The 26,622-nt window shown below is 49.1% G+C and overlaps 1 protein-coding gene across 10 annotated transcripts; it reads right to left on the reverse strand.

The window, feature by feature from the left end:
- Positions 1-391: 391 nt before the first annotated feature.
- On the reverse strand, positions 392-26,158 carry CHST10 (carbohydrate sulfotransferase 10). 10 transcript variants are annotated; one of them, XM_054475718.2, is made up of 7 exons: positions 25,838-26,158; positions 23,545-23,615; positions 15,132-15,263; positions 11,115-11,206; positions 6,441-6,675; positions 4,043-4,148; positions 392-2,310 (listed from the first exon to the last, which is right to left on the reverse strand). In XM_054475718.2, the coding sequence occupies exons 3-7, from the start codon at positions 15,229-15,231 to the stop codon at positions 1,773-1,775; spliced, it is 1,071 nt and encodes a 356-aa protein (XP_054331693.1). In that variant the 5' UTR covers positions 15,232-15,263; positions 23,545-23,615; positions 25,838-26,158; the 3' UTR covers positions 392-1,772. The 10 variants fall into 10 exon arrangements, with proteins under 10 accessions (XP_054331693.1, XP_054331694.1, XP_063504560.1 ...); XM_054475719.2 differs by having other exon boundaries at positions 25,731-26,158; XM_063648490.1 differs by lacking the exon at positions 25,838-26,158 and adding an exon at positions 25,461-25,824.
- Between the last annotated feature and the right edge of the window lie 464 nt (positions 26,159-26,622).

Consider the following 26,622-nt stretch of genomic DNA (forward strand, 5'->3'; position numbering starts at 1 on the left):
CAAAATATGTTAGGAAAATGACCCAAATGCCAAAGGGGAGGAAGAAACCATCCCAGGGGCCAGACTTTTGTTTCTGAGGGAAAACACTATTTTAATTAAGACTAGCTTTAAGGCCTTCCATTCATATACAGATCCACAGTTAGATTCCAAACAGCAAAGAGGTAATCAATCAGCTCATTTGGTCTGAAATTGTAACAAGACTTTGCTAAACGTTATAGAAAAATAACCCAGCGTGGCGTCCTTGGCCTTGGGTGTCCATGGCGGCTGAAGGCAGGCTGGGCCTCCTGCGGTCTGCTTACCCGGAGCAGCTATGCATGCGCGTGCACCTGCCTACCCCACCTGCCTGGGGCGCGCGTGGCCACAGGCACCCTTCCCAGAACCACAGCTCATGTCAGGTTTGGCACATAAATTTTATTTAACTTTCACATTGACACAATCAGGAAACCATTCTGAGAAAAGGTAGAGGCCGCCTTGAAGCGAAGCCTGGCTCCCTCCTCCACCCCGGGCTCGGCAGCACCATGCAGGCTCTGGCTGGCACTCATCCCAGGAAACTGTCCCAGGTCTCAGCGGTCTTGGCTGTGGACGGTATCTGAAATGGTCGCTGCGGCTTGCCCTGCACCAGGGCCTACCTCGTTGCCAGGAAGCTGCACTGCTGGAGGCTACCTGGGCCCTGGGTTTTATTGCTGGTGAACTTGGTTACCCACCTTCCAGTCACATGGTCCAGGATGGTGGTGTGATCAGAAATGGCTCTGGCGGTGCCCATTTTGCTGAGATGAAAGGAATCGAAATGTGTAAACTACACTGAATTCTGTGATGCTGGCATGTTGCCCCTGCTCGTCTTCAGCCCCAACATGGGAGTTCCCTGGAGAAGACAGGTGGAGACTCACTGCTGTCCACCCAGGTAAGGCAAGTCAGAACTGATGTGCTGGAATCCACAGCAGCCGGAGCTCCAAGCCCAACCAGATCCCCCATTCCTGGGCCATGGTCCTTTTAAAGCCCTCAAAGACATTCTCCTCAGGCAGAAAAAGCCTCCCCTCCCCTCACCTTCTAAAATCGTATCTCTTGTGCTGAATGAAATAGGCGCTTGACAGACACAGGTTCAGAAGCTTGGACCAGCATTACACAGGCATGGATTCTGGAAAGATGGACCCCTGGACACCACACCACCCTCTGGCCATCGCTGACTGTCTATAGGAACAAAACAGTCACAGAAAGAATGCTTTGCCTCCACAATTGTTGCAGCACCAAGATGAAGGCCTCAGATCTGTTTTACTCCTCAGATCTGATGCTGCAAAAGTCTCTGCGATTTCAGCAGCCCCCTTGCTTCTCTGTCCCTCCTCAGAGTGCTGGGTGCTGTTCCTGCAACCCACCAGTGACGGCTGAAGCCACCCCGACTAGCCAGGAGAACCTCAGGGGCATCCCCTTCCTTAACACCTGAGGGAAATGGCTCCTAACGCTGTGTGATGCTTCCTCCCTGCTGGGCTGTCAAACTGCAAATCTTTAGCCTTTTCTCCCCTCTGAGGTGGGCAAAGGCCAGCGAGATCCTAATGCACGCAGGAGTGTGGGCAGTGTCCTCAGAGCATCTTACATCCAAAATAAGTTTTAACAGTCGGGGTCCTGCGTCATATGCTGAGGCAACTCACAGGCCTGTGGAAGACCCCGGGCGTCCTAAAAGGAGGGGTGTGGTAGAGGAAGGGTCATTTTTGGGCTCAGATCTTTACCTGGTTACCCCCAGGTCTAATAAAGATATTTGAATTCATACGTCTTATGCATTAGTTTAGCAAAAAGTCTGGTTTCTGGTACCCAAAGAGCTTAAAGTCCCCTTCGAAACGTGCATACAGGCGTCGGATGTCTCGTTTGCTGATGCCCAGGAAATAGTGCTCCACCTTGGTTCTGTTATACACGGTAATGCCCGGAGGGATGGTCGGGTATGACACCAGGTGGTCAATGCCAGCCTCTTTTAAGATGTATGGGGCATCGTCCTCCAGAGTCTCGTGGTGTCCAATCACACTGTACATTATCTCGCAGGGAGCACAGAGCTCTACATACGTCACCCAGTGAATGATGTGGTCCCCAAACTGAAGGTCTAGCCATCTGTGGTTCGGATCACCCAGGTAGCGCACGAAATCTTCAAACTGGATCCCCCGGCTCTCCGTCCGGTTCCTCCTGTATTTTCTGATGATGCCAGGAGCAATCTCATGCCTGTACCAAGGCTCAAACCGGGGATTGTGAACAAATTTATCCTTAAATGCAGAAATAAGTCTTTCAAAGGGATCTCTTACAATAAAAAACTTGAAGTATGTTTTCAATCTAAGGAAAAAAATGAACAAGAGGTTAACTTGATGCCACAGGAGCTCACAGCTGAGGGGGCGGGAGAGGGAGGAATGAGCGGAGCGCAGCACTGTGTATGGGACCCTCACCTGCCGAGGCTGCCATGAACGCATTCCACACGTCTCTTACTTACTCTACTCCAAGATCCTGTGGATTAATCCTGTTATTACCACACTTTGCAGGTGAGAAAACAGAGGCGTGGAAAACCTTACCTGTCCAAGGCTACAGTACTCATCGTAGGCAGTCACTGTGAAGACATCTATTTAATCTACCTTCTGTTTTACTTGAATGATTCAAAACTTCAAGAATGTTTACAAATTTTGTACCTGGGCAGAAAATCCTAAGGGCAGGAACTCTGAGTCAGGAATAGATGGTGCCAGGGAAAGTTACTTTAAGGGCATATTTTTAAAAATTCAATTCAAATTGCCAGGGGAAGGGGGCAAGAGAAAATGGAGAGTCAGGCTTCACGCTCCAGTGGGCAGGAGCTGCAAGCGGGCAGCAACAGAGCACGGCCCTGGGGAGGAGGGCCGGCAGCAGTGACGATGACAAAGACGATGACAACAGTGACATCACAGAACACGGCGTGATTACGACAGGCCAGAAACTTCTCTCTGTGCTTTGCGTGTCTTCACTCATTGAGTCTCACAAAAGCCCCATGAGTGCTCAGGGTGACAGCAGGACATTCCTCACCAGGAGCATCTCTGGTAAGGGTTGTAAGGGTGGGTAGGTGCCATGCAGGGCAGGCGCCATGCAAGGCAGGTGGCTGTAGACCCAGGAGGCAAAATCCAGCTGATGACCTGACGCGAGCTGCTGCTTCTGCATCCTCACTCCTTTTCAGCCTTGCTCTCCTGGGCCACCTGAGAGCCACTGTGTGAGAACTTCCTCATCTATTAGCTAAGGACTCCTTCCTTTTTTTTTTTTTTTTTTTTTTTTTTGAGACAGAGTCTTGCTCTGTCGCCCCAGCTAGAATGCAGTGGCCAGATCTCGGCTCACTGCAACCTTTGCCTCCGGGGTTCAAGCGACTCTCCTGCCTCAGCCTCCCGAGTAACTAGGACTACACGTGTGTGCCACCACAGCGGGCTATGTTTTTGTTGTTGTTGTTTTTAGTAGAGACGAGGTTTCTGTCAGTCACACTCGTCTTGAACTCCTGACTTCAAATGATCCGCCCACCTCGGCCTCCCAAAGTGCTGGTATTACAGGCGTGAGCCACTGCGCCCAGCCTGGACTCCATCCTTGCTGCGATCAGAGGTTCCGTCTCTCTACCCTGCCCATGCTGGGTGCAGCCCACACAACCACTCCAGGGGCAGCTCCCACAGCAGTGGGCACAATGCCTCTGAGAGAATCAAATACTCAGTGAGGTCTCTGCAATCCAAATCCCTTTCTTATAAAGAAAAGATCATATTCAGCAAGCAATCTATAAAACTTTACCAAAGCAGAACAAAGTTGCCTGCTAATTTCTATTAATAAAATGATGTAACCTTCATGTTAATGGACTGTGTGAAGGTAAGGCTGGAAATTCTCAGAAGGAACTGAGAGTTTTGAGGCGCTGAATGAGGGGTGTAGCTTAGCTGTCTCTCACTGATGCAAACCGACAGCCCTCTGTGGTCCTCCGATCAATCTGCCAAGTACAGAACTCAGCCTGGGGTTTTTCCCAAATTTCTTCTCAGGTTTACAAAAACTCCCCCCTCCCCTTTGAGGAAGCTGCTCTCACCGCTTCTGAATTTCTGCATCACTGAAGGAAGAGAGCCGAGGAAGGCCGTTCTTCTCGTGGTCGTGCACCACGTTTTCGGGGATCTCCTCAATGGAAGGAAATGCTCCTGGGAAGTAAACAGAAGGGAAGGTGGGTTGGCTGCTCCAGTGTGCCCCTTAGAGAAGGGCATGTCCTTACCTCATCCTTACCTTGGGCCCCATGTTCCCCACGTGTGCATGACAAGCCCACCCCCAATATCCAAGTTTAGGTCTTTGAATTTCAACTTCTTCTGCCAGCAGGATGAGCGAGTGAAGAAAAGCTTCTGGGAATCCATAAGCCAACTAGAGGAAACTGATGATTTCAGGGAGGAGGGGGAGGGAGCAGGAGTGGAAATGCTGGCAGTGCCTACCCCTGGCAATGGACCTAACTGGGCTAAATCTGCCATTAGAGGAAGATCGCTGCAAGCAAACAGAGTTCCTAACACCAGCAACACTTACTCTACTCTGAGACTGGGGGAAAATGCCAGAGAAGCAGGACTTTGGAACATTGTGCTAACAGATGCCCGCAGCAGCTTCACAGCCCCATCCCATAGACAGGCTAAGCTCTCCAAGCACCACACGCCCCCTGGCCCACAGTGGCTCTCAGGTACCCCTGCAGCATCCCAGGCTGGCAAGGAGCAAAGACCTTTTGACGCTGGAAAAATCTGACTAAGCTATGGGAGCTGTGATACATTTGAGAGAGGAGTCAAGAGAGGACAAGGCATGTCGAGAAGGCAGGGTCGTGCCAACAGCCAGGGTCTGTCATCAGGGACCAGTGCAGGTCCAGGCTGCTGAATGGTACTTCGGCAGAGGCCATCCTAGGGTTAGTGGCTGAGCAGGTTTTTCACTCTTTTCTCAATGCAGACAAATGGAAATATACTGTCAGTATGCTGAGGTTTTCTCCAAGCTTCTGCAAGCCTTAATATCCATCTTTGTGTTAATCCTGTAGGGTTAAGATTGGAGTCCTGGCAGGGAAGAATCTCCCTGGGCCTTCTGACCAGCAGACACAGTCTTGTCTGCTTTATTGATTCCTCCCCTGAGTGTTTAAAGCCCAGTCCAGAACTCTGCGGTACATGCTATGGATGGCTGTAAATTAGGTGTGGGGAGCACTGCTCTCAAGGGGACAATGACAGAACCAGCTCTGTGAGTCCACATATGGGCCCATTCATGCACCTGTCCCCATCCAGGTGCACTAGTGGTCACCGAAGACAGCCACAAGGACCACCCGCTTCTGTATTACATGACCCAGCAAGCCCACTCTGATTTCTATGCTGCCCTTCTAAGTGGGTGTTTACTTCTTAAAGTATGCGGCTTCACACTGTGGTGGCTGATTTGTGAGCCTTTGTATATTCCTTGTTTTCAATTCGATTTGCAGCCTCATTCTGCTTCTGAAAACCCAACATGCTATCCAATCACTGCAGAAGCACATTAATTATATGTGACAACCAGAAGATGAGGTGCCACCATTCTCTCTCCCAGCCAACCCATGGGAAAGCCAAACAGTGGCCAGGAGTGACCATCGACTCTGTGGGCAGCATCAGGAGTGGCAAGCAGGACATGGAGCCTCAGGGTCACCCACCCATGGTGCCCCAAAATCCGATTCCTGACCCAGGAGTTCCACTGCTGTTGACTAGAACTCCTGTCTGAAGCTAAATTTCATAAGCAGAGCCCATAATTATTAGGATCGGTTCAGACTAATTAGAATTTAAATAAATAAACATCTCTAAAAAGAGTAGTGAGTAATCAAAACTGCAGTGTATGAGGTCACTTTGTGATGATCTAATTTGTTCCCTAGCAAACATCAGGTTTCCTGAAGCAAGCTGACTCAATCCTCTGAACACAGATGCTTAGTGTGAAATGGGGTACAATTTCTTCCTGCTCGCTGGCACAGAACGCTTGGTCTGCAGGTAAAGAGGCTCCAGGCCCCGGGCCAGGGCTCCCCTCCCAGGCTCTACGGTGTGAGCCCTTCTCACTGCAGAGAGGGCGACCGTGAGGCTTCCTGGTGGTTCAGCGAGTGTGGGGCCCTGGGGATGTGGGACAGAGTGGGTGACTATAACCATCAGCACAGGGAACCTGAAGAGACAAAGGAGGGGGACCTGGGGGGTGGGCAAGCCACCTAAAGTGAGGATCTGCTGTGACAGGCGAGGAGAGCCGGACTGTGGCTGTGCCCCTTTGAAAAGAATCGGTGTCTAAACGAGCCCCACTAACTTTTAAGGCACAACACTAACAGGAAACAACAAAAGCAGGCCTGTCTGGAAGGCCACCAGTCCTTTCAGGACAAACCAGCCCTCTTGTGACTCCTCCTTGCCGTCCTCCCCAGCCTCCTCAGCCCCGGCCACCAAGACCCTTCCCAGATGGACATTCAGCGGACCCACACGCACCATTTAGAACAATCAGCACTTTCTTCCACTGGGTGTTGCCCACTTTGGGAGTCTGGCAGAAAAGAATCTTGTGCTTGTCACAGACAAATATTCGGTCCAGGACAAACTTGGAGACAGGAGTGTGCGAGAGATTCTTCAGGGCATCATCCCTGCAGACGTTTCTGATGAGTTCCAGGCGCTCCATGTAGACCAGGGGCTGAACGAGCCGGCTGTCTGGAAGCTCCTTCCCAGTTGGCTGCAGGTGACACAGAGCAGAAGAGGCCCAGGGACCATCAAAGGAGGCAGGACAGGGCCAAGCAGAGCCACTCCTGCTGCTCTATCCCCTCCTTTCCATCTGGGGCCTTCTCTTCTTCCCTTCCTTGCCTGTCTACAGAGTGACACCCACTATCCCCAGCCCCATCCTGAGGCCTTCAGAGCATCTCCACCAGCCCGATTGGCAGGCTGGGCAAGGAAAGTGAATGCAAGCTTGGTTCCTCGGATGTCTTTGGAGAGAAGTTTGACTTTAAAAAACAAAATAAGGCCGGGCACAGTGGCTCATGTCTGTAATCCCAGGACTTTGGGAGGCCAAGGTGTGCAGATCCCAAGGTCAGGAGTTCGAGATCAGCCTGGCCAATATAGTGAAACCCCATCTCTACTAAAAATACAAAAATTAGCTGGGCGTGGTGGTGCACACCTGTAATCCCAGCTACTTGGGAGGCTCAGGCAGGAGAATCACCTGAACCCAGGAGGTGGAGGTTGCAGTGAGCCTGAGATCGCACCACTGCACTCCAGCCTGGGCGACAGAGCAAGACTCCGTCTTGGGGGAAAAAAAAATTAAAAACCAAAGTAAGAAGTTTGGAATCCTCTAGCTAGGGAGAAAAAGATGAAAAAGCTCAAATTCTACATGCTGGTCCATTCTTTTCAGGGCTATTTTAGAACCTAAGAGAATACCTGTAACGTGAGAGGCCTTGTGTGTGCGTGGGTTGGAGGGGGCACAGGGAGATGTACCAGTACACACAGAAGTTGTTCAGAGGCCCCCATCCTCGGTGAGTTAAAGTCCCCTTGCTGCTCACACCTCCTTGTTTCCCGGAGGCATCCTGAGGGCATTCCTGAATAGCAGGGCAGCTTCCACCAACCCCATCGGCCCCCTCTAGCTGTGGCCCTGTTTCTCAGCATTTTTAAGGCTTCTGCTGCTACATCTATCTCTCCTTTTTTTTTTTTTTTTTTTTTAATGAGATGGAGTCTCGCTCTGTGGCCCAGGCTGGAGTGCAGTGGCGCAATCTCAGCTCACTGCAAGCTCCGCCTCCCGGGTTCCCGCCATTCTCCTGCCTCAGCCTCTCGAGTAGCTGGGACTACAGGCACCCACCACCATCCCTGGCTAATTTTTTGTTGTATTTTTAGTAGAGACGGGGTTTCACCATGTTAGCCAGCATGGTCTTGATCTCCTGACCTTGTGATCCGCCCACCTCGGCCTCCCAAAGTGCTGGGATTACAGGCATGAGCCACCATGCCCGGCCACATCTATCTCTTAAAGCTACACAGAACTTCCCAAAATTTCAAAGCAGATGATCCTTCCAAATAATTGTATTGAATGGACCCAAATATCCTTGTTATATCTTTTAAAATGCACTAGGCTTGCCAGGAAATCCATTTATAGGGTAGTTTTAACAACCTGTCCTCCCAGGAGACAACGTCAGTTAGAAAATGGGAAGGACGCAAGCCTTCTAGAACACACTAGAACCGGGACGCTGGAATTATCAGGATGACAGAGGTCCCCCCTCAGCGCCCCCTGCCCAGCTCTTCCTTTGTGGATCTACTGTAACCAAACTCCCTTACACTCATGACCTCTGGCCAGGATGCTTTCTCCCTTGTGTGTTTAAGCGAATTTCCTGGGATTCCCTGGTGGTGGGAAGAGCATCCTGGGGGATACCGACTGCCTGCTTTTCGAGATGAAGACACTGGGGAAGCAAGGGGCCCCTTTGCAGAGTGGCTTCCGTTCCTCCCACAGGGCACCAGCGGCTGCCCGGGCCCTCCACCCACCACGGAAAACCAGGAGCCACGCCAGGCACTCTCCTTGCTCTTACACGAACGGGTCTCGTTTAACCTCATTTCCTCATCCATCCCACCTCTTGCTCACTTATCCCAAAAGAGTCTCTCTGTCTTCTCCTCCCTCTCCGTTCCAAACCTAACACCAATCACGGATGGCACTCAAGAACAGCGCATCAGGGGAGAGCACCTCCCAGCAAGTTCCCTTTAGAAAATGCAGAAAACTCTGCACTTTTAGATATTGCTTTTCTTTGAACAAAGATAAGATACTAGATATTGCTTTTCTTTGAGCAAAGCATTAGAGACAAAGACAAAAATTCTTCTTCTAAGAGACGAGGTCTCGTTCTGTCACCCAGGCTGGAGTGCAGTGGCACAATCGTGGTTCACTATAGCCTCCAACTCCTGGGCTCAAGTGATTCTCCCACCTCAGCCTCCCAAGTAGCTGGGGTTATAAACACACACCACCATAACCACCTGATTTTTGTATTTTGTGTAGAGATGAGGTCTCAGTATATTGCCCAGGCTGGTCTCAAACTCCTAGGCGCAATCAATTCTCCTGCCTTAGCCTCCCAAAGTGCTGGGATTATAGGCGTAGGCCACCATGCCCAGCTAAAGAAAAAAGATTTCTTGTTCAGTTGTGTGTACGAATGAGCATTGTTTTCTTTTTTCCCTTTGGAAATATACAAAGCCAACTTAAAGATAGATATTATTTTCTATTTTCCATTCAAACATTCGGCTACACCATGCACAAAGTAAACTTTTTTTTTGAGACCGAGTTTCGCTCTTGTTGCCCAAGCTGGAGTGCAATAGCACGATCTCAGCTCATTGCAACCTCCGCTTCCTGGGTTCAAGTGATTCTCCTGCCTCAGCTTCCCGAGTAGCTGGGATTACAGGCACATGCCACCACACCTGGCTAATTTTTTGTATTTTTTAGCAGAAATGGGGTTTCACCATGTTAACCAGGCTGGTCTCGAACTCCTGACCTCAGGTGATCTGCCCGCCTCAGCCTCCCAAAGTGCTGAGATAACAGGAGTGAGCCACGGCACCTGGCCAAAATAAACTTTTAAAGGTGAGCTACAGAATCTGATCATGTTGATAAATCCCCTTTCTTGTGAGAAGACACATGCTGAGTTTTGGTGTCACCTAACGGCATGTGGCCTCAGCGGACATCACCTCTGACATCCCCCACTTCCCTCACCTCTCATCTGAGTCTCAAGAGAATGAATGGGGCAGCGGGTAAGAGAGGGGCACAGAGGACACTAAGTTCAAAGCCCAGGCCCACAACTTGCTGTCCAGGAGATACTGACCCAGTGAGCACAGTTCCTTGAGCCTCATGTTTCCCAAATGCAAACTGAGAATAAAAATATACCTCAGAGGGTGGCTCAGAAAACCAATGAGATTGAAACCCAGTAAAGTACACTGCAAACTGTAAAGCACATTCAGGCACAGTCTTTTTATTTGCAATGACTCCTGCAGGCTGGCAATCTCTCCGGGAGCACCTTCCACCCAGAGAGGGGGAGAGGGAGCACCAAGATGACCGCCCTCTTCCTCACAGGGTGTGGCATCCTCGAGGGAACCTTGTTGCGACACTTTGCCAAAGGCTTACCCTACCTTTGTTTTTATCCATGTAACTTTGATTTTCTATTAAATCCATCCTATTAAAGCCACTCTCCTGTTTTCCGTATGATTTTTTAGTTTCGTTTCTGTAGCCTGTCCAAATTATTTTCTTACCCTGGGATGCCTCAACCTAAAAGCAACACCTAGGCCATCTCAGAGTTCTGTAGACTTGACCTCCATTCCATCAATGTCGTATGAGAAGTAACCTCCAGCAGCATTCTACTCTGAATGGTGTATGTTTTCTATGTTTATTGAGTTCTAATTTATCATCCTTACACTGTGACCCATGGATAGGAGCTGTCCCCACCTCTACAGCTTGATTCTGGGCTAAAATATTTTTAGGGCTTGCTGTACCCATTTCATTCCTTCTGGTACAATTGCAACTTCAACCCTCTAGATCCAGAATGGGGGTTAGGAAGTGAGAGGCCTTCCAGAGTGCACCCCCCATCCCAGCTAGGGAATGATCAGGAATTTAGGTGCACAAGAAGCCTGCAGAGAAAGCCATGGAGCCAGAATGTCAAGCCAGGCAAGGGCTGGGTGAAGTCAGCAGCCTTGGGCTCCGCCAGGAACTCCATGGGACTGTGGAGGATCTGCCTTTTTTCTAGGCTCAGTTGTCTCATCCATACAATTTGGAGGCCGAATTAGTTGCTCTGCTGTCCAGGGCCCCCTTACACTCTAAAACCCCACGACTGGGTGAGATGTCTTCTCCCACTCCTGGTTTCCTCCTGCCCCTGCCCAATACGCTCGGCTCCCTGGGCAAGGCTCATGTTCAGCTGGTCGGGAATGCTGCACGACCAACAGTGACAGAGCAGCCCTGATGCACAGAGCTCTGTGAGGGGCACAAATATTGACGTGACCTGTGCCTCCCCGAAATGGAAATTAACAAGGTGAACTAAACATGGAGAAGTAACACAGGAAAAGGCTCTAATGCAGACGTGATGACAAGCGGAACCGGCCACAGGGGAAGGCCAGCTCCCCGCGACAGGGGTGCCGTGTTCAAGAGGACAAGGACCACGGCCTGGCTGTGCCCACCTTCAGTTCCTCAGGAATGTGCTTCTCTTCTGGCAACTTCCTCACTTCTGGCATGGTTGTCAGGAACAGAAACTCCTGTTTGGCACTGTACACTGGAAGACAGAGAGGTTGAATATCTTCTCTAAAAGGAAAGGCACACAGGTGGATGGGACAGAACAGAGGCCCCAGAAATAGAAGCTCTCAAAGATGCCCAAATGCCTTTTGACAAAGCCATAAAAGCCATTCAGCGGAGGAGGGCAGTCTGTCCAACAAATGGTGCTGGAGCACCTGGACATTCACACACGGAACAAACCTTGATCCAGACCTCACCCCTTATTCAACAATGAACTCAAAGTGGATCACAGACCTGAATGTGAAACATAAAACCATCAATCTTTTTAAAAAACAACCAAAGAGAAAATCTGCACTGTGAAAGCCCATTTGAAGAGGAGGAAAAGACAAGCTCCAGACAGGGAAAAAATATTTATGAACCACTTATCTGACCAAGGACTCCTACCTAAAATATATAAAGAACCCTCAAACTCAACAATTAAAAAACCAACCAATCCAATTAGAAAATAAGTACGATACACCCAGACATTTCACTGGAGAGTATCCGCAGATGGCAAAGAAGTACATGCAAAGAAGGTCAAGGGTGCAGAGACCTTCACATCACAGGCTCTGCCCTCAAGCGGCTCACAACCGGTGAGGAAGTCAACCAGGAGAGAGGAAAAACCAGCGCCTACAAACACAAACCAGGTCCACAAGGGCGTCATTTTGAGTCTCGCCATATGATTCCATCACATTCCCTTCGCTGAGGGGGATTTATTTTCTTATGAGAAAATCTAATTACAACACCTGATCCTAGTTCAATATGATACTGAAATTTGCTAACTGAGGATAAATCATTGCCACAAATATCACCGGCTCCACTGCTGAGCTGAACAGAAACTGTAACACTAAAAAAAGTAAGTGTTGCTTTAAACAGCAACTCAAGACAACCATGCTCCTCCTAGGGGCTCCAGTGGCAGGAGAAACTGGGAAAGGCAGCTAGGTGAGAAGAACATGCACACCACTGATGGGGGTTCTGAGGCCGGCCCTGTCCCAGAGGACACAGCTGAAAGGAGCAGTCGGGAGCCCGTGAGGCCAAGGCTTCTTCACACACTTTCCAGGAAATGGAACTCCCCACCGTGGACACTGCCGCGTCTGTTATTTCCTCATCTTGACACTTCACAATGGGCTTCTGGTTCACAATCAAAAACACCGTGAACCTGTGTGAAATAAACTCCAACACGTGAGAAACCCTTTATGGCCACGAGCTTACAGGGGTTCCTGTGCTGCCCAAGATCCAGGCTCCGGGACACACTCTCTAAAGCACAGTGCTGGAGGGGCAGGCTCCAGGGGAGAGGCCTACACCACCCCAGCCCAGGGCCTCTCTGACGCCTGCAGGGGTAAGTGCTCTTGTTGCTTCAGCCCAGTGTCCTTGTGCACTGGGCAAGATGCTGCGTGTCACCTCGCATCCTGCATCCAGAACTCAGCCGGCGGACATCCACCTTCAGGATCCTAACCTAACCAGGTCCCTTGGGACAATTAGGTAACATCTCACGTGAGTGAGGCAGGCTGGGTAGTGCTGTGGTGGCCACCTCGCAACGGGAGTGGGCCCACAACAGAGGATTCTCGCTGAGTTCACTGCACACTGTGCGGCCAACAGCATCCTCACCACCAGCACCCCCTGCCTCGGGGTCAGGGGCAGCACTCCCATCTCAGTGACCCAGCACCCACACATCACACCAGATCTCACAGGGCAGGGGAAGTGCCCCCTTCTATTCGCCTTAAGGCAGCCGGCTGGAAAGATCTCACAGGCAGTATTAAGGACCGCTGCGGTGCTCCTCTCCAGGTGTAAAATCCGAAAGCCCTTCATCTTTCTTCATAGGTTTTATCTTCTAACACTCCCTACCACTCCTTTTCTCCTCTTCACAAAACCCTGTTCTGCGCCTACACTTGCTTTTTTTCTAACCGGGCCCACCCCTGCTTAGCTTCCAGGATCAGTGTCTACACTGAAAACATTCAGCACGAAACTTGATACATCAAAGGAGAATGAGACCTCATTTACCAGGTGCCGCTGGGAAACAAGGCATTCTTTAGAGGCCATTCTGCCAGATAACAGTAAAACACAAAGGCACACATCTTATTTAACTATTACCGATAGAAATCTCACTAAAATGTATTACATCTACTCCTACTTTTTTAAGCAAGATAAACCATAAACAATTTAACCTCATGACCTGCCTTTTGAGTGCCTGCCATACCAGAAGGTGACATTTAGGAGAATCCTGAGTAACACCTATTTCTTATTCTCAGCAGCTCTGTTTCTCTTCAGTTCTCCAGCTAGGATCTACAATTGTGCTTCTCAACTGGGCCCCACCCCTAGTGATTCTCCTTCACTGGGTCTCAAGCAGCAGCAGGTCTGTAAAGTCCCACAGGTGATTCTGAAGTGCTGCAGGGACGAGAACCCAGCTCTAGGGCTTCAGGAGGGATCTCTCAGTGGCATGTCACTGTGCTGAAGCTGCCATGGAAATGTCTAAACTGTCAAACTGAGATCATTGTGTCACATCCCAGCAACCCTCCAAGAATCGACCCTTGCTCTGGTGACGGAACCCCAAGTCCCGGGTGTGAGCTGTCATGCTCCGTGACACCTGCCCAGATACCTGCAGGTGTAATACCACCTCCCGAGGCTGTGCAGACCTCACAGATTTCTCTCCAGGGCTCCTGGAGGATGAGGCGGGAGATGTGATGACAGCCAATCAGGGCCCAACAACTGTCATGGGGAGAACCACCATGTGGGCTAATTTCAGGGTGTCCCTCTTTTCCCTGCAGACCTCCCTTCTAACCTTGCTGTCCCTCTGCAGACAGGGTGGGGCAGAGAAAGGATGGGGCAGGAGGTGTAGGACATCAGGCAGTCCTTGACACAGCCAGGACATGCCTGGGAGCTCTGTGGGGTGGAGCAGGGGCCTGTCCCCCATAGTCACACAAACAGCACAGGTCGGTGCAGCCTCCAGGAAGAACTGCTGGCACAGAGGCATCTCTAACTGCCCCTTCCCAACGCCACCATCGGCAGGAGGACACACAAAGTGCGGTGCAAAGTAAAGATGGTGTGCTTACCCACGTTCCCCAGTATCTCCCGATCAGCCTAAAGGAATGGGCCAATCCATGGCACAAATGAGGACTTCAATGACTCCATGTGTCTGGCCTCCTCGTGCTTGCCTGCTTGGCCACTCAGTGAAGTGGCCTTGGGGCTGGAGAGCACATCACACACCTCTTTGGACATATCCAGCACTCCACAGACCACAGAGCACCTCACCATGCTCAGGGCAATCACGGGCGGTGCCGGAGCAGGCAGGGTGTCCATTTGGTAGAAGAAACATTGTGATGTAGATAAGCAAATGACAAGAGCACGAAGTAGAATCAGCATTCTGAGACCCAATTTGGCGCTCTTTATCCGTCCTCATCTGAATGCCTACGTTCAGTAAAGGAGAGCTAAGAAAGCCTCCAAGACAACCTGAAGACATATATTTAAATGACCCTCCTCCACTGCACAGAGGGTGACCTTCAAACCTGTGGCTACCACACGGGCATGCCGAGCAGTTGAGGCTGCACCTCTCATGATGACACGAGGCAGAGAGAATTCCCAACTGCGAGCCTGAGAGGCACTCTGCTGCAAGGCATAAGGCCACTGTGCTGCTGGGAGGAGACCCTGCTCCTTGCTCCTAGGCACCACCCAGGCCTCAGCCACAAAGAGCACCTTCCTTCCTCCAGGGGAGATGCTTGAAAAAACCCTCCAGCCCCTCCCACCCCACCTCCCCTCACACCTCTGTAACATGAAGGAACGGAGGCCATGACCTCCAAGGTCCCTGCTGGCCCTGCTGGCATGAAAGTCCTTTGACTCTATGACAGAAGTCATCTGTGCATGTACCTAGGAACAGTGTTGCAGCAAGGTCTGAATTAGCCAAAATTCATTCCACCAGGAAGCATACCTACCATCTGGGTCTTTAAAGGTCAACGTGATGAACTTGCTAGCCACCATGAACATGAAAATCACCCAAAAGCATGCGGCCAGCAGAAGCCACTGGTGGTGCATGTTGTCACACTGCAGCCATTCACTGACTCTTCCTGGAAAACACAAGTGAGATGCCCCTGCTGCTTACAAATACATCAAGTCAACAAAGAGGAATGAAGACGGCAGATGATTTCAGTCAGTAAGTATCAGCACAAATATTTCCGTTTTTTTCCACTGCTACAATAGGTAGTTTGACTTGGCATTTAACATTTCATATTGAATAATATAAATGATTGATTCAATAATAAAATCAAATTTAGAACACCCTAATGGAGAGACATGATAAGGAGAGAAGACCACCTCCGTGTGTTCTCAGAACACAGAATAAGACTCCTTTGCACATTTGATCCCTGACTCCTGTTGGGCCCAGGCTAAGGTCCCAGTGAGCTCCCATGATGGTCTGGAAGCAGGTGGCAGGAAGAGGCCTGCCAAGGACTAGGCCTTAGCTGAGGGTCATTCATAGTGGGCAGAAGCCATGCTGGGGCAATTATGAGCTGGCTGTGTTTAAAATTCTGACTGGCTGACAAGATGTAGCCACACCTAGAGAAGCTCTAAAAAAGCAAAGGAATGAACACTGATGCTTCTCGCCTCCGCCCACTCGCCAGCAACGGCCTGGGTAGAACACTGAGGTGGGTGTTTTTCATGCTGTCACAGCCAGGGAGCAACACGGGGCATGTTGGTCCTCAGCCTGGCATAGAAGCCACACTCTCCTGCAGGAGGCACATAAAGAACTGGGAAGTCACTGTCAGTTCTCGGCAGGTGACACAGGAAAGTGTGTTTCATTTCACCTTTAACATAGTGCTTCTTCAAGCCAAAGCTCTCCACGTACAGACACGACCCCGGGCTGAGCTGGCTTCCACCAACTGACTGAGGCCATCCATCACTTCTGCATGGCAGGGAGAAGTGGTCCCCTCAACACGGTGCTGACGGCAAATAATTTCAGAGAGAGCCTCCTAACCCTGGGTGGGTCAGAGCTCCATGAAGACCCAGGTAAATCACTCTCCTTGTCTCAACATTTACATCCTAGAATCTCACTGGAACCAGGCATCTGGAATGCAAATAGGCTCCATGACACACCCACCACGTGGTTATCCGGCCACACCTGAATACAGCCTGCAGTGGGGAGCTCACCACCTGCCAAGCTGCCTGGGTTTTCTCCGAATGGCTCGCGAGCCACCCTCAGGTGCCCGTGTATAAGGCTTCGTGTGTTTCCTGGGGTCACCAATAGGGTTGCCTGATTAGACAAATAAAAATACAGGACACCTCCCAAGTTAAGACTGAATTTCAGATAACATAAAATTTTAGTGTAAGTATAACCCAAATATTGCATAAGACATACTTATACCCCCCTCCAAATCCAGTACTCTTTGTGCCCAGATATGAGGCCCAGTGTCCTTCCTGGGTTCCCCAAGTCGGGTTGAACACATAAAAACACAAGATACCCAGTTAGGTTTAATTTCAGTTAATTTTTTTAGTATAAAGTATGTCCCAAATATTACATATACTTATACTAAAAACAAACAAACAAACAAAAAAAAACAACCTATGTGCTGTTTTCTGAACTCCACATTTAACCGAGTGTACTGTAGTTTATCAGCAACACCACCCAGCAGGGGGCATGCCAAATTCCTTGGAAGCCAGCTGTCCTGTCTCTTGTCTCCATCCCACAATCCCCTCCTCCTTCCGCCACTCCTTGTCAGAGGCAGTGAGGCACAAAGAACCCCAGACTTGGTTCAAATCCCTGCTCACACCCATTAGCTCTGTGACTCCATAAGTCACTTAACCTCTCTAAGCCTCAATGTCCCATCTCTAATAGAAGGCCCTCCTCCTACCAGAGTGGCCATGAGGATTAAATGAGACAAAAAACCAGCACCCACCTGGCCTGGTGCAGACCCCCAGTAAAAACTGACCAATCCCTTGGCACTCTTCATGATTTTCCAGCTTAATCTATACCCTTCTCAGTGTGGTTGCCAGAAATTAATGCAACAGTATGGTCTACACCAAGAAGAGAGAAAAAAACAAGACATACTCTTATTCCAGCAACTGCTAACTTCCCTTCAAGAAACTGAGGCTTACACTGTGGCCAGAGGATGCAGGGCCCAGCAGTACCAAGTCCACTGAGCTCATCCCTCTAAGACAGCACACTCAGGGGGGTCCATCCTCATCGGTCACAGTGAGAGTACCCCCCTGAAAAATGCCAGCTGCAGGCCATTTCTAACCGAGCAGCAGAGGCACCAGGGTGGGTTGGGGAGGGAGTAAAAAGAACAGGATGTACCATGCAATTCTGAACAGAGAGGTCCTGGCTCTGAGTATCCTGGGGCTTGCAACCCACCCTCTCCTAGGATCAGTGCTATGAAAAAGGGAACAGTGATAAGAGGCACTGCCTCCCTCCTGCACGTGACGCGCTGACTCTGCAGAGCATGTGGCGGGAGGACCTGGGAACTGCACATTCCACTGCCTGCTCTGCTCATTCCCTCCAGGCTTCCAATCCCTGAGCACCCTTGCCCGGCCTCAGGACAGCACTTGGGAGGTTTTTATAGTTTAAGAATCAAATCTTTCCAATGGAACTAGTCTTCTGAAGGAATCTAATATGATTTCGCCCACTGAGCTCATCTGCAGGTAAAGTGGGAAGATAATGAAGCCTTACCTGAAAATGAAGAGCACCTCTTCTGCTCTCCAGGAAGCCAGGTGGCCTAGGGATAGGATTTCTCCATCTATGCGAGTTGAAAACTGAGAGGCGCACTATCCTGAAGCCATATGTGCCTTCCTAAGTATTGAATTTTCATTTAAAGTCATGAGCTCTTAGCTTATTTCACCCGGGCGGGGGGTCCGGGGCTGGTCTACACTCACCCTCTCCCTAGCTAGTCTTTCACCCAGGTCGGGGGTCAGGGACTGGTCTACACTCACCCTCTCCCTAGCTAGGTGGCTGTGGGTGTGTCACTGAAGAGCTCTTCGGGCTCCCATTTTTCATCCACAAGAATAAACAGCTACCTGCACACCCATCAGTCAGAAGACCTTCTCAACAGTCATTCAACTGACAATGTACCATCTAATGTGTTCTTTCACATGGGTATTTCATTTTCAAAAAATCCATTTTTAACTTGACTTCTGCAAACTCTTACTAAACTAAGATATACAGAGAGTCCCTTCCCTGGCCACTCCATTAGGACAGGAGAAGGGTGGACTGCAGGGTTCCCACCTCCTTCCCCTGCTTATTCCCTGCTTCTTGTCCCTGGGATGGTACCAGGACATGTGGAGACTCCAGTGGGGGATGTGGATTTGCAAAGCTTCAAGGGCAAAACCCTAGCCCTGCCAAAACCACTCTCTTGAGAAGAGCATTACACCCCAGGCCCCTATCAGCATTTCAAGCATAGCTGCCTACCAGCATGCCCATACCTGGCTGTAGGGCCCCTTGCAGGCCACAAAGCCTGTGGGCGGTCACTGCGGAGTCCAGGAGGGAGCTCTCTGAGGAGCTCCCGGCCACTGGGCTTCTTGTACACTCGGTGTAAGCAGGGCCTGCTCCCTTTCCCATGGGCAGCAGAGGAAGAGTCAGCTCTGCCTCATCACCACCGAGGTGGCACCCCCAGCACCGCACTGCGCCACCTGACCTTGCTCCACTTCCTCCACTGCACCTAGCACAGCCCAGATGCTCTCGCTGTGTGCCATTTGCTCTCCTTGCAGAATGTGGGCTCATGCTGGTCAGGACAGCAGGGACCAGCACAGTGCCTGGCGCACCACGAGCCAACAATCACTATTTGCTGAATGACTGTGTCAACTGAGCAACTTACTAGAACTCAGGAACGTGGAAAGGTACTTTAGGAGGCAGCCTGCCCAACCCTCTCCCTGAGGGTCTCCAGGCTTTTTCAAGAATGAGGCCCCCTTTCAACCTCAAAATATTTCTCTAGTCTCCACAGAGCAGTTCTATGTTTAATATCCATTAACTGAGACTAGAAAACAACCAAATGCTATGAGCACTTCAGTATTATTTGAAAACAAAATGATCTAAGCCACAGCATGCGTATGCATTCAAATACACTTACTACGTAAAACACATTGATTGGGGGGGTTAGGAAATCATGCCAAAGTCCAAAAACATTTTCATTTTAAATAAAACTCCATGATGAAAGGCAAGCCAATGACATAGATCCATATCCAAAGTGTCAAGATATACCAGTAAACAAAAAAGACAAGTTGCAGGATGGAATGTATGATCCCATTTGCTAAAAAAATCATGTATGTGTGAAATATATATGATTACACACATATACAAACATACACACATATATGTAATACATAGAATAAAATCATGAGAGGACAGTAAGAGCTTTTTTTGTACTTTATACAATTTATACTTTAAATATTTGTAATAAGCATTTTATCTTTTTTTTTTTTTTTTTTTTTTTTTGAGGCAGGGTGTCTCTCTGTCGCCCCGGCTGGAGTGCAATGGTGCAATCTTGGCTCACTGCATCCTCCACCTCCTGGGTTCAAGCGATTCTCCTGCCTCAGCCTCCTGAGTGGCTATGATTACAGGCACGCCACGCCCGGAAAATTTTTGTAGTTTTAGTAGAGATGGGGTTTCACCATGTTGGCCAGACTGGTCTTGAACTCCTGACCTCAAGTGATCCACCTGCTTTGGCCTCTCAAAGTGCTGGGATTATAGGCATGAGCCACCGCACCCGGCCTAGTTAAAAATTTAGAAAACTGGGACTTGTTCTACAAGTCACATCCTACATGAGCCAATCAGAACCAGTAAGGCTACAGCCCGGTCCTCTCTCAAAATACCCACTTCCCTCAGGTCCAATATCTCTACAGTTGACAAAATACAGTGCTCAAACATCAATAGGTGTGTATGTGCATACAAGTTTAAGGACAAAATAACCTAAAAATAATGACTTCAAGCTCATTATTCGTTATCCAGTATCCAGTGTATTCATTCATCCAGTAAAACAGCTGCCAAGGATATGACCCTGAGTCCCTAACCAAACACACACACAGTTCTTGTCCTTACAGAGCTTGTCGTCTAACAGGCCCACACGAAGGAAAGAATCTATCTGAGGAGTGGTACTTGATGGTATGAGAGGCACATGGTGCTGTGGGGAGAAAATACAAGGGGATCTGCCTTGGGCAGAGTGGTCCGGGCCAGCAGAGTTACCTAAAGTGAAGGGCAGGGTTCCAGGCCAAGGGAAGGGGCCCCTGAGTAACTAAAGGCAGGCCCATGTGGCTGGAGTTCTGGGGCACAGGCTGAGGCAGATGCAGGCCAGACAACAGGGGGCCTTCCAGAGCTATTATGGTCTTTTCCTTGCAAGCAATGGGAGCCCCTGAAGAGAGTTTTACATGAGAAGAGGGGTGGTGATATCATGATCTGATTTAAATTTTGAAAGTTTCTTCAGCAGCAGAGTCAAAGGTGCAAAAAGCAAATGTCCACTCAGCCACTGCCCGGTCTCAAGGTCATTTTCATTCATGGAGGAGGGAGAATTCTAACTGGGTACAAGCAACCCCAGTTGGGTGCTCCACATCCCATCATCTCTGGCTGTGGCTCTAGAAGCCAGCAGATGAGCTAGGAGGATCCACATTATCTGGTGTGGTGGGTTTTGATGAATCCTAAAGAGTGGTGTGCCCAGCTAAGCGTGATGTCATTTGCTTCAGGATTATGTGCCTTCTGAATCTAGACATCTACCTGAAGGTGTCTGGCTTTATGTCTGGGGTGGTGGATCACAGCCCTGGCTGGACACCTGAGAAACTTCCAAGAAACACAGTGATACCCCAGGCCCCAAGAATACCCCAGCCAAGACAACACGAATCTCTGGAGGCAGTACCCAGGCATTTTTTAAAAGCTCTCTTCGTGACTCTAATGAGCAGCTGGGACTGAAAATTGCTGGTCCAGGACCTCACCCCTTCTTAAATTTTAATGCCTACATGAATCCCCCTGGGGATCTTGTTAAAATGCAGACTCTAGGCATTCTGGCATAAATGCCATTCTCCCACCACCTCCTTCCATCTTAAGAAGGAAAATTGGCAGCAAAAAAGCATCTAGTCAACGAGAGTCTATTGATGCTCTGAATTACAAGTGTTCCAAATACACAGCTAAAAGAGGTTTAATTAGAATCTAAGACCTTCCATCACTGCCTTCATCTTACTCTCCTTTCCAGCCCTCCCATCTACGGTTAACTAGACTCTGTAGAATTAGGCTTTGTCTGACTTTGGAAAACAACACAAAACTCTGCCCTATTTTTTTTTTTTTTTTTAAAGAGAGGCATTCCAAATTCACTTCGCTCCAGCTCCTCTAAGTCCGACCCATCCTCTGCATTGTTTCCTTGAATACAGAATTTCACCATGGGGTTTGCCTCCTATCTGAGGATGACACCACCAAGGCTCATTATTTCTGTCTACAAGAGGACTGGGGCCTGACATAAAGAGTCCTTCCTCAGGACTCTGCCAAGGGCTGCTGCTCTCCCTACAGCTAGGGGACAAATGGCCTTTAAAAAGCCTGGCATTTTCTGTAATTAACTCCCCTTTGTTCAAGGAGCCAAGACAACTCCCAGAGTGCCTCTAGAGCTAATGGTGGGAGCGGAACCTGAGCCCCTGCACGCCCTCCCTTCGGTCATGGCGCAGGCCCTGAACAGAGCCTCCTGACCCCCAGAATCTGCATATCCATCTTCAGAGCTTTCCTACTTCCAGTCATTAAATGGGATTTTCACGAGTCAAGATGTCAGGATCTGAAACCAAGCCAGAGGGTTTGGTTCCTCAATTCAACCCACAAGCTGAACTGGCAACCGAAGAACTTAAGGCCTTATGGGGAAAGCAGGGTCAGGGAAGGAAGAAACTACAAGAAGCCCTAATCTTCCCCCTTCCCCACCTTAAATAAAAGATAAATAGCACACATTGTACATGTTTGTAATTACTAACAATGGAAATGTTACTATTACCATCTCTTGATGCAAATCCTTCCTCCCCTGCATTTTGAAAAGGAAACTTGTAAATTCATTTTGCTCAGCTGCCAATACCATTCCTGCCAGCAGCTTTTCCCCACGTCTGAGTTGTCATCCAGAAGCACAGTGCCTTTCTTACTCTGCTGATGAGTTTGCCTCCCACCTCCCAGGCCCCATTTCTAATATGCGCATTCACTTATCAAAGGTTCTGAAAAGTCCCATGGTAAATAAGCCCACTTAACTCTGCTTAACCAGCCTTTTTCCAGACATTTTTTCATTCAGCAATATTTACCAAAGCCCTCCTCTGAGCCGAGGCTGTTCTAGGCCCTGGGGATATAGAAACACACATTCCCTGCTCTCACAGTGCTTCCTACTAACAGACATACATGGGCCATAAACAAATCAAGTGATCAATGTATAGGATCAAGCCAGGTGACAGGTGCAGTGGCTAATGAACAAGGGCATGGGCAGAATGTTGAGAAAAGGCAGGACAGATTGTGGGAGCAAGCCATGCAGACCCCTGGGCAAAGACTGTGGTCTGGGTCCCAGAATTCCAAAAGTGGCAAGAAGGCCAGTGTTCCTCATGCAGAGTGAGCAAGCAGGGACACGGGTGGGTCAGATGAGGAAGCCTGTCAATGGCCCTTTACTAACAACCTCACCTCATACACACACCAGGGATCACATGTCCAGGGCTCAACTTTTAAAACACAGCCAGACTCTAAAGGAAACTTCAAACACACACACACACACAAACCTGGTAATGTACAAGGAACTGGTAACCCCAGGAGGATGACAGGAGAGATGAGAACTAGACAGACCAGGGCTGCAGAAACGGGGACATTTCACCGTCAACCCTGAGCACATTCTGAACTACAATGCATTACCCTATCAATAGAATCATTAAATTACAACTTCATAATGCAAAGTGTGGCATATGAATTTATACTATAAAGTTCTATTGCATGTCACTGAGACTTTCAAATTCATAGTAAAGGTTTCTCTCAATCTGCGTTCAGAAATTTCCTTTGTCTTCTCTGTTGTCATCCTTACAATTTACCGCCTTGGAATGATTAACCACACTTAGTTAGGAGAATGAAAACATATTCTTAACTGTCCAATGAGAAATACACCTGTAGTTATGACAGGTTTTCATGAACAATAATAATAATATACAGTAAACACCTGTATGGGGTTCACTCTGTACCAAGCACAGGTCTCAGCAGGTACTAACATAATCCCAGCCTCAGAGCACACTCCTATTATTATATTTAAGGAAACGTTTCTAAGCACACATTTACATACTCCTAATCAAGAGTTTAAAATCTGCACAGGCAAGAAAAAAGGCAGGAACAATACTGAATGGCATGCTCAAATAACTGATGAGCTCACATTCTCCTTCGCGTACCTTCTGCAGCCTGGGGCTTACATTTCCTTGCTGTGTTTCCCCTGAACTGACGTTCTTGGTTCCTCTTGTCACTGGATAGGAAAATTAAAAAAAAAAAAAAAGCATCATTAAAAGTTACAAGATCAACTTACTTAGTACAACTTGGTTTATACTTAGGAAGGAAATAGTTAACCATTTTGATGATTCAAATATACTTGGCAGAATGGGTTTCTTACAAAGACAGGTTATATTTGGATTTATTGGTAAATGAATATTCTAAATGTACCAAAACCACTAGCTGTTTAAAAGACTCTTCCATGGAACATAGTGTGAAAAATGAAACATTTTTTGTAGCAAAAATAATCAAATCCAATTATGCCTGTTTCATATGTTTGAAATAGGTAAAGGATTCCTATATAAGATGATCAATTCTTCCAATGCAAAATGTTCTCTGAGTTTTTGTACTCCTTACACCTTTAGCACCTGGAAAATTCTAGCCAAATGTCATATCATAAATAACCAGAAACAAGCCAAATTCATGGAATTAGATCATGGATTTAGAAGATCTACCAAAATAAACATACAACTCATTTAACATACAATAAAGCCCAAGCTGACTGGGACACATGCAGCACGGTCTCTCTCTGCCTCCCTTTAAGAACTCAATGCTAAAATTAAAAGCAATTTCCTATTATGTCGATTGAAAAATTAAGCTTTATATACAGTCATTCATCACTTAACAATAGGGATACCTTCTGAGAAATGTGTCGTTAGGTGATGTTCTGCAAACATCAGAGCGTTCTTACACAAACCTAGATAGTACAGCTGACCACACACCTAGGCTATATGGAATCATCTATTGCTCCCGGGCTACTAACTTGTACTGCTGTTACTGTACTGAATACTGTAAGCATCTGTAATACAATGGTAAGTATTTGTGTATCTCAAATTAGAAAAGGTAGAGTAAAAATAAGGTAGTATAGTCTTATGGGACCACTGTTGTATATGTGGTCCATCATTGTCAGAAACATCATGTACGGCATTTGATGGTCCTCACATCCAGGTTATCCAGACGAGTATGAAAAGAAAATGAACTCCTGGGTTTCTGCAATCTCTAAGGTCCTGCAACCACCTCTCTCCCCTGTTTCTATTCCTGGCTCTCTCTCACCTTTTCATTGTATGAACTCCTCAAACACTGAAAAATGATCCGAATATAACTGCAAGTTGCCTGTGATGTTTACAAATTCTTTCCTTTCTTTGTTCAGTTTTGCAAACACCCCAATTTTCATTTCAGCGAAGGAAAGAATTTTCTGCTTAGGTATTTCTTTGAGATTCTATTCTTCAGGGTCAAGAGCAATTCTGAATTCCAATTCTGAGCCAAGATGGACTAAGCTCTTAATTATAATGGGGAGGGAAACGGAAAGACCACTTCTCTCTTTGTGTCTTTTCTTTTTAACCCAGTCACTGAAAAGAGTGAAGGAGGAGGTGGTTGGTGATCAGAGAGCCAGAGCTAAACTGAGCTGCCTAATTTTAACAGCGTCTGAGACATTTCTCACTCTGGCACTCTAAGCAATGCAATAACCCAACTCCTCATGGCCCAAAGCCCCAGACTCTGGTTTTCAGACAAAAACAAAACAAAACAAACAAACAAACAAACAAAAAAACCCACCTTTATGGCAGTCCTGCCGCTGAGCTAACCAGAACCTGGCTGCACTACTTTCCATTCACTGCCCAACCCTTTCCTGCCTTGCAGACTTGGAAAGCAAAAATGACAGTTTTTGGAAAACCCGGTTCACTTTCCCAGTCAGAAGTACAGAACTGCATGCCTCAACCTCCAACTTCGGACAGGCCTCCTGACAGCGAAGATCAGAGGCTCAGGGCACCCCGGGGCCCCTCAGGCAGGGAACGTGCATTCCCACCCCTGCCTCCCCTCGCACCCAGGCTGCACATGCTCCTTCTTCCCTGCCTTCCTCTGCATGCTCCTTGGACCCGAACGGAACCCTTTCTTCCTCTCTCCATCGACAATTACAAACGCAAATTCTCAGCCAAGGATGAAAGAAGTAAATTGTAGCCTCGCACAAGTATCAATAATTCCGCGGGTCACAGCATCCGGCACAAGGACGCCTTCTTATTGCATAATTAACGCGAGGAAGGCTCTTCCCGCTACTCCCGCGAACTAGGGAGGTCTTCAAGTCGCCAAAACACACCGGGATGTGGCTCGCCAGGACAAAACCCGCAGGTTCTCCGGTTTTTCCGTGCGCCCCGCGGCGGCCCGGGCGCTGAAACCCACCCGCCTGCGCGTCCCCGAGCTCACCCTACTGGAGCGGCGCTCGTCCGGGTTCTTAGGCTCCTCCCCTGGCCCTGGAGGCGCCGCGCGGGTCGGGCGTCGCCTGGCCTGTGGGCGAAGCGCGCGGGGTCCCGGGAGCGCGGGAGGCCCGCCCCACCCTGCCCCGAGGCCTCCGCGCCGCCGCCGGCGGCCTCCGCGCCGCGGCCCCTCGGGTCCCGGGATGTGGCGGCGGCGGCGGCGGCGGCGGCGGCGGAAGGAAGGAAAACGCCCGGCGCGCGAGACCGGCTCTGGGGACCAGGACGCCGCCGCCGCCCCACGCGGCCCCCTCGCGCCTATCCGGCCGTGCGCGCCGCCTACCCGCGCGCGTCCCCGCCGCCGTCCCCGGCCGTGCGCGTTCCAGCGGGCCGCGGGGAGTGGGGGGGGGGGCGCGGCCGCGGGACCCCAGGCCCGGATCCCGAGCCTCCATTCCTGCTGCTGCAAAAGCGTTCTTTCTGACCGAGACCTGCGGCCGGAACAAGTCCCGCTGGGCCTCCATCCAGAAAACAGGTTTGCTTTTTGAGAACGAAAAAAAAAATCCCAAACTTGGAAAAAGGCAAAAAACCAAACCAAAACAAGAACAAAGCCACACACACACAAAAAACCACCATGGAAAAATGCAAAAAATAGATAAGTAAATTTCTTAAATCCCCAACTTGGAAAAAGGCCACTTGCTTGCGTTAAGGGTAACTTCTAGCATTTTCTAATAAGCCTACTTAGTAAAAGGGGGACGTTCTATTCTTTAAAGAACCCCCTTGGCTGTCCGGGTTGGGGAT

This window comes from Pongo pygmaeus, chromosome 12, assembly GCF_028885625.2.
Source record: "Pongo pygmaeus isolate AG05252 chromosome 12, NHGRI_mPonPyg2-v2.0_pri, whole genome shotgun sequence".
Classification (NCBI taxonomy): domain Eukaryota; kingdom Metazoa; phylum Chordata; class Mammalia; order Primates; family Hominidae; genus Pongo; species Pongo pygmaeus.